This window comes from Paroedura picta, chromosome 10, assembly GCF_049243985.1.
Source record: "Paroedura picta isolate Pp20150507F chromosome 10, Ppicta_v3.0, whole genome shotgun sequence".
Taxonomy (NCBI): Eukaryota; Metazoa; Chordata; class Lepidosauria; order Squamata; family Gekkonidae; genus Paroedura; species Paroedura picta.
The window spans coordinates 86,253,888-86,266,936 of record NC_135378.1 but is presented as its reverse complement, the minus strand read 5'-3'; the positions used below and the strand labels follow the sequence as shown (position 1 = coordinate 86,266,936).

The 13,049-nt window shown below is 52.2% G+C and overlaps 1 protein-coding gene across 3 annotated transcripts in view; it reads left to right on the top strand.

The window, feature by feature from the left end:
• The window catches only part of LOC143819529 (transcription factor COE1-like), an 85,311-nt gene that overhangs the window by 29,524 nt on the left and 42,738 nt on the right, over positions 1 to 13,049 (top strand). For all 3 annotated transcript variants that reach the window (XM_077301260.1, XM_077301258.1, XM_077301257.1), the window contains exons 5-7: positions 347 to 402; positions 3,713 to 3,786; positions 9,979 to 10,047. In XM_077301260.1, the coding sequence (XP_077157375.1) occupies positions 347 to 402; positions 3,713 to 3,786; positions 9,979 to 10,047 (199 nt within the window). The remainder of the gene's footprint in view (positions 1 to 346; positions 403 to 3,712; positions 3,787 to 9,978; positions 10,048 to 13,049) is intronic.

Below are 13,049 nucleotides of genomic sequence, written 5' to 3'. Positions count from 1 at the left end.
TGCGCAGCCACCCCCGGGGTGACCCAATCTCTCAAGCCGGCCTTTGCAGCTTGCCTGCCTGCCCTCGTCACGAGCCGTGCAGGTTTCCTTTTTCGCATCAGCCGTAAACAGACTCAGCAGCCATCCCGTGCCCCAAGGGGACTCTCGCCCTCTGCAAGAAATCTCGGGGTCTCTCTCAGCCCCGTGGCCAGGCTGGGCGCAAAGACTGGGTCGGGTTCCCAAGGCAAGAGGTGCGCAGGGTGGCAGCAGGTCTGGGCTCCCCTAGATAGGGGCTGCGGGAGGGTGGCATCTCTTCCTGGCAGCCCTCAGCATAGCAACATTTGTCTCCCTCCGTTCCTCTTCACAGGACTTCGGACGGAGCAGGACCTCTACGTTCGGCTGATCGACTCCATGTCCAAGCAGGTAACGGCGCCCAGTGCTGGGGGGAGAACCCTCTCTGGGTGGGCGTGAAGATCTGGGTTCGAGTGCACGACTTTCAGAGCTGGGCTGGGGCAGGGAGGAGAATACTATGAAGTCCCCCCCCCTCCAAAGCAGCCGTTCCCTCCAGGGGAACTGGCCTTTTTCGACTAGACACAGGTGTGGCCAAACTGTGGCTCTGCTGCCAGCAGGGGATCCTGGAAATTGTAGTCCATGGTCATAGAATCCTAGAATCATAGAGATGGAAGGGGCCATACAGGCCATCTAGTCCAACCCCCTGCCCCTGTCATCTGGAGAGCCACAGTTTGGCTACCCCTGGACTAGAGGTATGGATCTTCCCAGGCTTGCTAAAGTGGCCGATATACCTGGGACTATGCTGACAGGAAACAGTCATGGTTTGCGGAAGGGGTGAGCTCAGATTTGTACCATGTAATTTATCTTTCGGTGTTTAGCTCCAGTTTCTCTGATTAAGATGTTTGTTATGCCAATGGAGGTGTCGAGGTGAGCTATAATCCCAGGGCATCCCCAGGTTCCCCTGGGGGATTGGCATCCCTAACACCTGAATAGCATTGCAAACAACTAAATCTTCAGACTACAGCGATCCGTTCCGCTGGATGGATGGATCTTATGGCCTTGCACCCTAATGAAGTCTTCCCCTCCTCAAACCCTGCCCTTCCCCCACAAGAGGCACTCTGTGAGGGGGGTGGAGCTGGGAGAGCTGTGAGAGAACTGATCTGCGAGGACAGCCCTAAGAGAACTGTGACTAGCCCAAGGCCAACCAGCTGGTTGCATGTGGAGAAGTGGGAGTCCAACCTGGTTCTCCAGATTAGAGCCCACCACTCTTAACCACGACACCACGCTTGGCAGGGGCCACCAAAGGTTGTAGGGGATGCTGTGGTGCCCAGGGGTACCATTTTGGGGACCCCTGCCCTTGCCATTCGTTAGGCAGAAGACAGGGAATGCCCACCTAGCCGTTGTGTTGGGGAGAGGCTTTCCTTCCTCCTCCACCCCCCCCCCACTTCCCACCAGACCAACTTTACCTGGGCACCTTTGGCCTGGATCTCAGTGGAGCTATAGTTTGTTCCACCTGTAAAATGGGATGATGGGGGAAGCATCCCGGGTGGGCAGGAAGTTGGACTTAGCTGCCCCCCCCCCACCTTTCGGGGAGAAGGAACGAAGGGCATGGGTGTGTGGAAGTGTCTTCTGAGAGCTGAGCGGAGGAGAGTGCTTCCACCCCCACGTGAGGGATGCCCGGGGGAACGTCCCTCTCCTACCCCTGATAGAGATGTTCCAGCAACATCATTATCGCAAGTCATTGGGGAAGCACGTGGCCCCCCAGGGGAGGCATGCCCTTGTTCTCAGCCGCCATTCGCACCAAGCACCTCTTTAGTACAAAGCGTCTGTGCCACAGAGTCTTTCTATCCTTGGAAAGCCAAGATGGCCCCCCCCCTGGGGTTGCCAGCCCCAGGCTCAGAGTCAGAATCTCGCATTGCCAGAAGAGACCACAGAGGGCCATGCAGCCCAGCCCCAGCCCCACCCACTGCCCACCTTCTTGAGGCCTTAAAAAGCCAACCCTTCCTCACAGGGGCTCCTCCAGCCTCCTCCTCAAAGCTTCCCACAAAGGAGACGCCACCAACCTCCGAGGCAGCAGCTCCCACCAGCAAACTGCCCTCCCTGCCGGAAAATGCATCCTAATATTTAAGAGGAACCTCTTTTCCCCGAACGATTGGGGGGGGGAGGGGTTGGCGGGCCACAGAGGTGTCAACACCACACAGCAGGTCTTCGCTATTCATGGCCTGCCAGAACCAACCTAGAAAGGGCAAACCTGCATCTATCTTTCCCATGCATCACAGCACTGCACTCAGCCAATCCCAACAGGCTAGTGGTCCCTGGCCCTGAAGAAGTGCCTTTCGCCTCAGCTTGGTGGAATGTTCTCTGTCCCAGCTCCTACTTGGAGGAATGAGCTCCTGGAGGGGTCCGGGACCTGTCCAAGTTAGCACAGTTCTTCAGGGGCTGCAAGACAGAGCTCTTTCACCAAGCCCCAGAAGGACAGAGCAGAACCAATGGGATGAAATTAATGCAAAAGAAATTCTGTCTAAACCTCCAGAAGAAGTTTCTGACAGTTAGAGCAGTTCCTCAGTGGAACAGGCTTCCTCGGGAGGTGGTGGGTTCTCCATCTTTGGAGATATTTAAACAGAGGCTGGATGGCCATCTGACAAAGAGGCTGATCCTGTGAAGGGTCAAGGGGGTGGCAGGTGACAGTGGATGAGTGATCGGGTTGGGAGTGTCCAGCATAGCGCAGGGGGTTGGACTAGATGACCCAGGAGGTCCCTTTCAACTCTAGGATTCTAAACTTTTGGTTGGGGCCAGTGAACTGATTGCATTTATTCCCCACCCCCATCCCAACCTCATAACTGAGACTTGCTCAAGGAGAACATCTAGGGGAGAGACGCAGCCGATTCGACCGGACAGCTGCTTAATTCTGACAGTTTACAACGTTTTGAAAACTGCTTCAGAGTTAAAAGATCGAATCCGTGGGCAATGTTTATCTTGTATAATGTGCAACGTGTTGTATATGTTCGCCACCCGGAGCTGACATTGATGGGGCAGGATACAAATTTAATAAATAATAATAATTTCAAAATATAAATTCTTGGGGATTGGGGAGTGACGCCTGCGGAGGTCAGGCATGGTGGAGGTTATGGGGAAGAATGCCACATTTACCATGGCAAGGAGCATTGATCATCCCCTCCTCTCATTGGGCTCCCAAAGCTGCCATGCAGGTGGTGTGGCCAGAGATTCAGCCCCAAGAGAGAGATCCCAGACACAGGTTGGCCCCCAGGGAGAACTCAGCCTCTGCTTCACAGACACGGTCAGAGGGCTAACGGCAAATGCCTTTTAAGATAGATTTGGGCGAGTTGCCATGTTGGTCGGAAGCAGCAGAACAAAGTTTGAGTCCGGGAACACCTTGAAGACCAACGAAGTCTTATTCAGGGTAGAACGTCTCCTGTGTATGCACACTTCTTCACACAAACGTTTATACCTTGAATAAACCTTGGTTGTTCTTGAAGATGTCACTGAACTCAAACTTTGTTCAAATCGTATTTATTTTAAGAATGCATCCTCCCTGCGGAGCAGACTTGGCCCGGCTGACAACGTAAAAGTCATGTACACAAGGATTAAACCCATAAAATTACAAGTTCCAAAATGCCTTTTAAAAATCTGGACCTTCTGTGGTTGCCCCCACCTCCCGCCATGTCTTCAACTTCTTCCTCTCTGTCTGCTCCACCCTTAGGCCATCATCTACGAAGGGCAGGATAAGAACCCAGAGATGTGCCGTGTGCTGCTGACGCATGAAATCATGTGCAGGTGAGCTCTTCTGGGTAGTGGCCGGGGACGAGGGTCTCAGTAATATCTTTTAGTGTTTATGTTTAGCGTTGGGGGGGGGATGCAAAGAAAGAGTGGGGAGGGGGGGAGGTATCAGGTGATCCAGTAAAGACTAAAGAAGACTAAGACTTGGAGGACACGCCAGAGGCTTATAAGGCTACCCTGAGCACGGAGAAAGTGGGAAGAGCAGAGTTTTACTCCCTGGCTGGAATACTCAAATTCAGGAGCACAGAGATGAATTGTTTCCGAGCAGGAAGCCAACGTGGCTAGAGTGAGGCTAAGCACTTTGGTCGCATTGTGGGAAGACAGGAGTCACTGGGAAAGACCAGAACACTGGAAAAAGCAGAAGACGGCAACAAAACAAGAAGACCCAACCTGAGAGGGACAGACTTCTCCGAGGAAGCCACAAGCCCTCCGTTTGGGAGACCGGAGCAAGGCTGTGCACATCAGGACGTCCTGGAGGACGTCACCATTCAAAGGGTCACCGGATGTGACTTGATAACATTTCACGTATCCACAGATTTCCTAGCCAAATCGACCTCCGCCGCCAAGCTGCTATTTCCTCTATAGGGGAAACCTTACAGGTAAAATCGGAGTACTTGATTTTCCTTTGAGGACCACCAAGGAAGGTTCTGCGGAGGAAGGCACGGTCAAAATGTGTGTGTGTGGGGGGGGGGATTCAGCGCCCCTTACTCCTTAAAAAGAAGCTCTCGACCACCAGGTTGCAAAAGCCAAGGCAGCCCCAAGAATGCCAGCTGGGCAGAGCTGGGCAGAAGGTGCTACCTGTGCCGGCTGCCAGCCACTTGGCTTGGCCAGGTCCATCTGCCGAGTTCCAGGATGCGGCAGGTCAGTCAAGTGAGCCCAGCCGCGGTGAGCAGGGGGGCCGGGGGGGGGCTGCGAATGCCTCCTGCTCGGCTCCTGCGGGTTCCCTGGCGTCCCATTATCCCTTGCCTTGTTTACGACACTCGTGCCGGGTGTTTGTGCAAATTAGCCTGGCTGCTGGGAGCTTGCTTTCGGGGCTAATTGATCTCCAGGAGGCTCGCTAACGATCCTGGGGCTAAGGGAATAGATGGGGGGGGAGATGGGGGTGGGGGGGGCGAGGCCCCTGCTCGGCTGGGCTTTGTTTGTGCAACCTGGGGTGGAATCGCAGCTCCCGGGAGAACCGGGGAGCTCTCCGTTGTTTATTAGATCCGTTATTAATTATATTTAATGCCAGCGGAGGGACCGTGTTGAATGGCTTTAAAAAAAAAAAAAGAATCTGTCTGCAAAGAGAGATCTCAAGTATCGGGAAGTCCAAGTCCTAAAGATGCTTTTGCGAGAGATGCAAAGATTTGTTGGGCTCGCCCCTCTTTCGTTGCATCCCTCACAATGTGCTGCGGCAACATTTTTACATGCAAAGGGACACTGCACCCACCGCGTCCGTGTGCAGGCAGGCGCTCTTGTGGAAAATCTCGGTGCCCTTTCTGCCAGCCACTGATCGACCGGAGGGACCAGCCATCTGTCTCGGCATGAGACAGCTTGGCTTGTTCTGACCGGCCCCCCTCTCAGAAGGGGCCTGGGCGAGGCGTCCTTTCCTAGCAGGCCTCCCCCGCCAGCCCCAGCGGCCGGACACGAGGAAGCTCGACAGGTGAGCCTTGCCTGTGGTCAAGAAAAGCCGCTCGTGGGGATTTTTGGCTTGGCACATGGCAAAAGACTCACTTCTACACTGGACCTTGATTTCTTCGACAGGAGGAAGGGGGAAGCGCCCCATGATCAGCTCCCACCCTCCTTCCTTTGGGGAATCAACCAACAAGGACTCAGAGGCGGATTTCTACCGCTAGCTTTTTAGAAGTTCTCACTGTATTGGTGTGTTTTGATGGCTTCATGCCGCTCAGAGATGACAAGTTCAAGACGGGCTGCCTATCGATCTAAATAAATAAATAAACCCAAAATTCACACAAGAAAGAGGAGGAATGTGAGACGGACGGACGGATGAACTAGGGAAGAAAGGAAGGGAAGGGAAGGGAAGGGAAGGGAAGGGAAGGGAAGGGAAGGGAAAGGGAAAGGGAAAGGGAAAGGGAAAGGGAAAGGGAAAGGGAAAGGGAAAGGAAGAAGGTTAGTGTTCATGTTGCGTCAGAATGAATCAAATACAGCCAAATTAGGAGAAATTAAATGTCTCAAATAAATCATTTCCCTCCCATTAAACTTCAACTTTTCCTCCTGATTATCAGAACACTCAAGTTTGTCTTTAAAGGGGGAAAGAGTTATTGTTTCATTTTCCTGTTTCGCTGTTTCCTTTTGCTATCCTTTTTTTTTTTAAAGGATTGACAGTGAAATCATAAACAGGCTAATTTCGCTGACTTCATTCCCCACGGACAGGGGTAATTCTGATTGTGCTGTCTGTCACTGGCTTTGTTCAAACAAAGTCGGATTGTTCTGTCCTTCTTCACTACATGCCTGGTGACCCAGGGGTGCAGGTGTGGGCTTCATGAGGGTTGCCAGTCTCCAGGCGTTGGCTGGAGATCTCAGGGGATTACAGCTGCCCTCCAGGCTGCAGAGATCGATTTCCCTGGAGTGAATGGCCCTTTGGACGGTGGAATTTATGACCTTAGACCCCCACTGAAGTCCCTCCCTGCCCCAGAACCCTCCCTTCCCAGACTCTACCCCCCCCCACACCAAATATCTAGGTGTTTCCCAACTCAGAGCTGGCAGCCCTCACCCACACAGAGAAGCACACACAGAAAACAGCCTCATTCTATCTGCTCACAGATTCTCCCTCTTCAAAAGCATTTCAGCAGAGGTTGGTTTGCCAGGGGTGGCCTTGAGGCCCCCTCCCCAACGTTAGATTCTATTTATTTATTTATTTATCTAAAACATTCATTAGCCATCTTTTGTCCTTTGTGGAGCTCCAGGTGGTTTCCCATACAAATTAATATCCAATATAAAATATAAACGTGCGGCCCCAGGTCAAACTGTCTGCAGCTGCCCCCTAAAGGTCAGAAACAAGGGTGAAAATTGCACCTCTGTAAGGAGGCTGTTCCATCGCCAGGGGGCCACCTCCCCCCCCTCCAAAAAAGGCCCTGACCCTGATGGATGGGACGGCCTCTCCCTATGTTCTTGATTCCCAGGCCCTTCACACCTCAGTCCCAAACTATGTCATGGAGTTGGAAGGGCCCTCCTGGCTCATCTAGTCCAACCCCCTGCACTGTGCAGGACACTCACCACCCTCTCGCTCACCCACTGTCACCTGCCACCCCCTTGAACCTTCCCAGAATCGGCCTCTCCGTCAGATGGAGATCCAGCCTCTGTTTAAGAATCTCCAAAGATGGAGAACCCACCACCTCCCGAGGAAGCCTGTTCCACTGAGGAACCACTCTGACCGTCAGGAACTTCTTCCGGATGTTTAGACCAAATTTCTTCTGAATTAATTTCATTCCATTGGTTCTGCTCTGTCCTTCTGGGGCAAGAGAAAACAACTCTGCTCCATCCTCTATATGGCAGCCTTTTAAATACTTGAAGATGGTTGTCGGGTTTTAAAGGACAAAAACAGTTTGAATTGGACCCCGGGGTAGATCCGTAACCACTGGCGCTGCTGGAGTATCAGGGTTTCGTGCTCCCCATTGCTGGCCCAGCCAGCAATCTAATTGCACTGTTTTGCATTAGCTACCCGGGACTGGAATAACTATGATTCTATGAAGTTAACAAAATGAAGAAGCTGTAGGTTTGCCAACTATAAGTTGGGTGGAGCCTCGGGAGGGTGAGTTTTGGGGAGGAACCCAGCTGGGTATAATGTCACAAATCCTGCACTCCTAAGCAGCCGCATTCTCCAGGGGGAACTGGTCTTGATCACCTGAAGTTCAATTGTGAGGTCCCCAGGTTCCACCTGGAGGTTGGCAACCCTAGGAGAGGACCATGCTTGCCAGCCTATGGAACGAGAGTCGGAGGGGGTTTACTGTCTGCGGAAAAGCTGAAGGGGAAAACACAATCGTGTGACTCATGGCTTAGTTATACGAGGGACCGCAGTGGGACTTCTTAGGTGTGGCAGACTTTCTCTGGCTTAATGAAAAACATTTTATTTTCAAGTGGGGGTGGGAGGGAGAGTGACTAAGTAGCTGGGCCTAAAGGAAAACCAAATGCCGGCTGCTTTTCTTGGCCCGGAGTTTCGGTGCAGGGTCCCCGCTGATGAGATTTCCCTTCCGTAGAATAATACCAGCGTCCGCTGTGAATCCGGAAGCTCTGGGTTCAAATGTCACCTCTGCCCCGAACTGGGTAGGTGGTCCTTTGCTGAACCACGTTCTCTCAGCCGCAACTCCCTCTGCAACACGGGAGTGGAGAAACCCTCCTGGCCTTGTGGGACTGGTGCCACGATTGTGGCAAGGAGGCAGAGCGGCATAGTGGTGAGAGGGTCGAGCTAGGATCTGGCGGACCAAGGTTCAAATCCCCACAGTGCCCCTCACAGCGGCGGTAGCATACGCCGTCTGGCACCCCCTGTCCTCCCTCCCCCTCGAGTGGGTTACCAAGGGGTGGAGTACATATGACCTGAGTTTCTACCACATCTTGCTCTATTGTCTGGGGATTTATGTACGATATGTTTTATATGTTTTATTGTGTGTTTTTATGGGGTTTTTATATGTCTGTAACTCATCTCGGGCCTCCAGGGAGAGGCGAGGAATAAATCAAATAAATAAAGAAGGAAGGAGGGAAGGAAGGAAGGAAGGAAGGAAGGAAGGAAGGAAGGAAGGAGAATAGGACTCAGGGTTAAGGAAGGAAGGAAGGAGGAAGGAAGGAAGGAAGGAAGGAAGGAAGGAAGGAAGGAAGGAAGGAAGGAAGGAAGGAAGGAAGGAAGGAGAATAAGACTCAGGGTTAAGGAAGGAAGGAAGGAGGAAGGAAGGAAGGAAGGAAGGAAGGAAGGAAGGAAGGAAGGAAGGAAGGAAGGAAGGAAGGAAGGAAGGAGAATAGGACTCAGGGTTAAGGAAGGAAGGAAGGAGGAAGGAAGGAAGGAAGGAAGGAAGGAAGGAAGGAAGGAAGGAAGGAAGGAAGGAAGGAAGGAAGGAAGGAAGGAAGGAAGGAGAATAAGACTCAGGGTTAAGGAAGGAAGGAAGGAGGAAGGAAGGAAGGAAGGAAGGAAGGAAGGAAGGAAGGAAGGAAGGAAGGAAGGAAGGAAGGAAGGAAGGAGAATAGGACTCAGGGTTAAGGAAGGAAGGAAGGAGGAAGGAAGGAAGGAAGGAAGGAAGGAAGGAAGGAAGGAAGGAAGGAAGGAAGGAAGGAAGGAGAATAGGACTCAGGGTTAAGGAAGGAAGGAAGGAGGAAGGAAGGAAGGAAGGAAGGAGAATAGGACTCAGGGTTAAGGAAGGAAGGAAGGAGGAAGGAAGGAAGGAAGGAAGGAAGGAAGGAAGGAAGGAAGGAAGGAAGGAGAATAGGACTCAGGGTTAAGGAAGGAAGGAAGGAAGGAGGAAGGAAGGAAGGAAGGAAGGAAGGAAGGAAGGAAGGAAGGAAGGAAGGAAGGAAGGAAGGAAGGAAGGTAGGCAGGCAGGCAGGCTGGCTGCTGGGTGGTTTAGGGCCAGTCACTGACTATCTGCTTGCCCTACCTTACAGGGTTGTTTTGGAGAGAATAAGTGAGCATGTGGGCCATACGGCCTGAAAATATACCCCCCAAAATACCTTATCTGTATTGCTGGGGTATATTTTTGCTTCCTAAATGTACCTAGGTTTTCTAAGGGAAATTTGGGGGGGGGGGTTCCTGAGAAAAACATATTCCGGAGTAACTGGTAGATCTGAAAGGAGCAGAGAGCGATTTGTTGGCCTTCTACTGCAGTCCCTTCAAAGTATAAAGGGGAGAAAGAAGGTGACCTCATTTCCCTGGAGAAAATGGCCAGAAGGTGGATCTAGGGACCTCCTTCCCGGCCCCCTCCCTGCCCTCCTCAGGCTCCGCCCTCCCTCCCAAATCTCCAGGAATTTCCCAATCTGGACCTGGCAACCCGAGCCTCTCAGCTGACGGCTGCCTGGGAGGGGGCGATGGGGAAGCGTGTGCCTTTCCTCGCTGCTGGGCAGGTCTTAACGGAGCGGGCCCCGGTCCGCTAGCTCGCAACCCCGAGGGCCCCGGCCCCCCAAGAGCAGAAGGGCCACTTCTGGCAGCTCTGCGTCCCGGATTTCATTCTTGTTTTCTTTTTACTCTTGTCTCTCTCCTCTCTGCAGCCGCTGCTGCGACAAGAAAAGCTGCGGAAACCGTAACGAGACTCCTTCGGACCCCGTCATCATCGACAGGTAAGGGGGCCAAGAGGCTGAGCTCCCATCCCTGGGATCTCTATGTACCAAAAACCTGGACCTAGCACATTTCAGTTGGTAAGATCTTCACCAGGGGTCAGTACAGTAACACACATTGAAAGGTCCTGTAGGTCAGGGGTAGTCAACCTGTGGTCGTCCAGATGTCCATGGACTACAATTCCCATGAGCCCCTGCCAGCGTTCGCTGGCAGGGGCTCATGGGAATTGTAGTCCATGGACATCTGGACGACCACAGGTTGACTACCCCTGCTGTAGGTGAAAGAAGAAGAGTTGGTTCTTATATGCCGCTTTTCTCTCCCCGAAGGAGTCTCAAAGCGGCTTCCAATCGCCTTCCCTTTCCTCTCCCCACAACAGGCACCCTGTGAGGGAGGGGAGGCTGAGAGAGCCCTGAGATTACTGAAGAAGAAGAAGAGTTGGTTCTTAGAGGCCGCTTTTCTCTACCCGAAGGAGTCTCAAAGCGGCTTCCAATCGCCTTCCCTTTCCTCTCCCCACAACAGGCACCCTGTGAGGGAGGTGAGGCTGAGAGAGCCCTGAGATTACTGAAGAAGAAGAAGAGTTGGTTCTTAGATGCCGCTTTTCTCTCCCCGAAGGAGTCTCAAAGCGGCTTCCAGTCGCCTTCCCTTTCCTCTCCCCACAACAGGCACCCTGTGAAGCAGTTGGGGCTGAAAGAGCTCTATAAGAACGGTGACCGGCCCAAGATCACCCGGCTGGCTGCATGTGGAGGAGGAGCGGGGAATCAAATCCCGGCTCGCCAGATTAGAAGCCGCTGCTCTTGGCCACTACACCACTCTATGACAAAAATCTTACAAAAACAGTACAGTGCTCTGCCCTGGATGGCCCAGGCCAGCCTCATTCCCTGAAATCTCCTTAGCCAAGGAGGTTAGCCCTTGAGGGGGAGACCACCAAAGCAGGCCAGGGTCTCCACGCAGAGGCAGGCCATGGCAAACCACTTCCAAACATCTCTTGCCTTGACAACCCCGCAGGGTTACCCTGACTCAGCTGATAACGCTTTCAGCCACCACCACGATCTCCATGTCCTGGGGAGAAGACAGAGTGACCTTCTGGCCCTCCAGAAGATGTCTGGTGCTGCTTCTGGGCTCGGGGAAGGGGGATGACGCGACAGCCCGCACTCGGAGCTCGAGTCGAAACTATTTTCCTGCCTTGTCCCTTCACCCCCTGTCAGCTGTCTGTGCGGGGGGCCTGCAGGCGGCTGTAAGTCCCTTTCCCCCTCTTCCGGACAATGGGGCCAACGGGATGGAAGTGGCCCTCCCGTTTCAGCACCTCCCGGTGGCCGTCAGGGTGCCTCGATAACACACTGACATTTCCCGGGCTTTTGTCTGCCACGATAGCATCGGCGCGCCTGCAGCGGGGCCCAGTCCTGCGGGGAGACGGCCTGTCAGTCAGCCGACCGCGGAGACAGCCGCTGCCCGATGGAGAAGAATAGGGATTGACAAGCCAGAGGGAAGATTAGGAGGAGAAGAATCAAACCCATTACAGCCTGTCTGGCCGGCAGCCATTGTGTGTGCCGATCTCTCAGCCGCTCCTTCAGCCAGATCACACACACGCACACACACACACACACAAACGCACACACACACTTTCCACCCTGGGCTGGCCACAGAACAATAGAATTAGCCCACAGGAAGTTAAGCCTGGCCAAGTTGCAGTCCAGGAGACAAACCGGAAGGCCATCTGGAACAGGGGTCCCTAAACACTTTGAGCCTATGGGCACCTTTGGGATTCTTCTTCTTCTTCTTCTTCTTCTTCTTCTTCTTCTTCTTCTTCTTCTTCTTCTTCTTCTTCTTCTTCTTCTTCTTCTTCTTCTTCTTCTTCTTCTTCTTCTTCTCTTCTTCTTCTTCTTCTTCTTCTTCTTCTCTTTCTTCTTCTTCTCTTTCTTCGTCTTCTTCTTCTTCTTCTTCTTCTTCTCTTTCTTCTTCTTCTCTTTCTTCGTCTTCTTCTTCTTCTTCTCTTTCTTCTTCTTCTCTTTCTTCTTCTTCTTCTTCTTCTTCTTCTTCTCTTTCTTCTTCTTCTTCTCTTTCTTCGTCTTCTTCTTCTTCTTCTTCTTCTTCTTCTTGCAAGCTTTTTTTAATTTAGTGGGATACAAAAACAAAATGTTACATATCATAGACTACAAAACTGCTGTTTAGAAAAAGGATATGCGTAGAGTTTTTATTTAACAATACATATATGGCTCTCCTATGTCACCTTAACGTTATAGACCCACAAACTGCATTTTCCCCATAGTTGGCATCCACCCGGCGTTCCAAACCAGGGGTCCGTAGGAGCTCCTGAGAGGGTCCGCAGCCTTTCTGCCCTTGCCTTAATGGACTCAGCCACAAGTTGGGAACTGGCCACTTCCATTCTCCCCCTCCCCCTCCCGGGCATGAGTGAGTTCTCTCGTGGTCTCTGCACTGGGGGGGGGGGTCTCTGTGACATTCAGTCTTCCTCGAGCTTGCCTGTTAACATTGGCAGTGATGTCACTTCAGGGGACAACTTCTAGGGCCAGCTGACAACTTCTAGGGCTCTCATAGAATCACAGAATCACAGAGTTGGAAGGGGCCATAGAGGCCATCTAGTCCAACCCCCTGCTCAACGCAGGATCAGCCCAAAGCATCTTAAAGCATCCAAGAAAAGTGTGCATCCAACCTTTGCTTGAAGACTGCCAGTGAATTAGCCCACAGCAAGTTAAGCCTCAAAGCCTGAAAATTTATTTCAGAGGCTCCTCCATGGTCAAAAGATTGAAAATGGCTGGCATATACAGACTGGAGATCCTTTGTTTCTTTTCTTCTCAATTTCATAGAATCACAGAATCATAGAGTTGGAAGGGGCCATACAGGCCATCCCCCTGCTCAATGCAGGATCAGCCCAAAACATCCTAAATTTCTTCTGTTCAATAGAGTCTAGTCTTGGACTCCCATTTTCTTCTGAATTCCAGTGTTGATTTGTTGTGTAGTAAATGGGTATTAAATGGCCAGTGTCCCA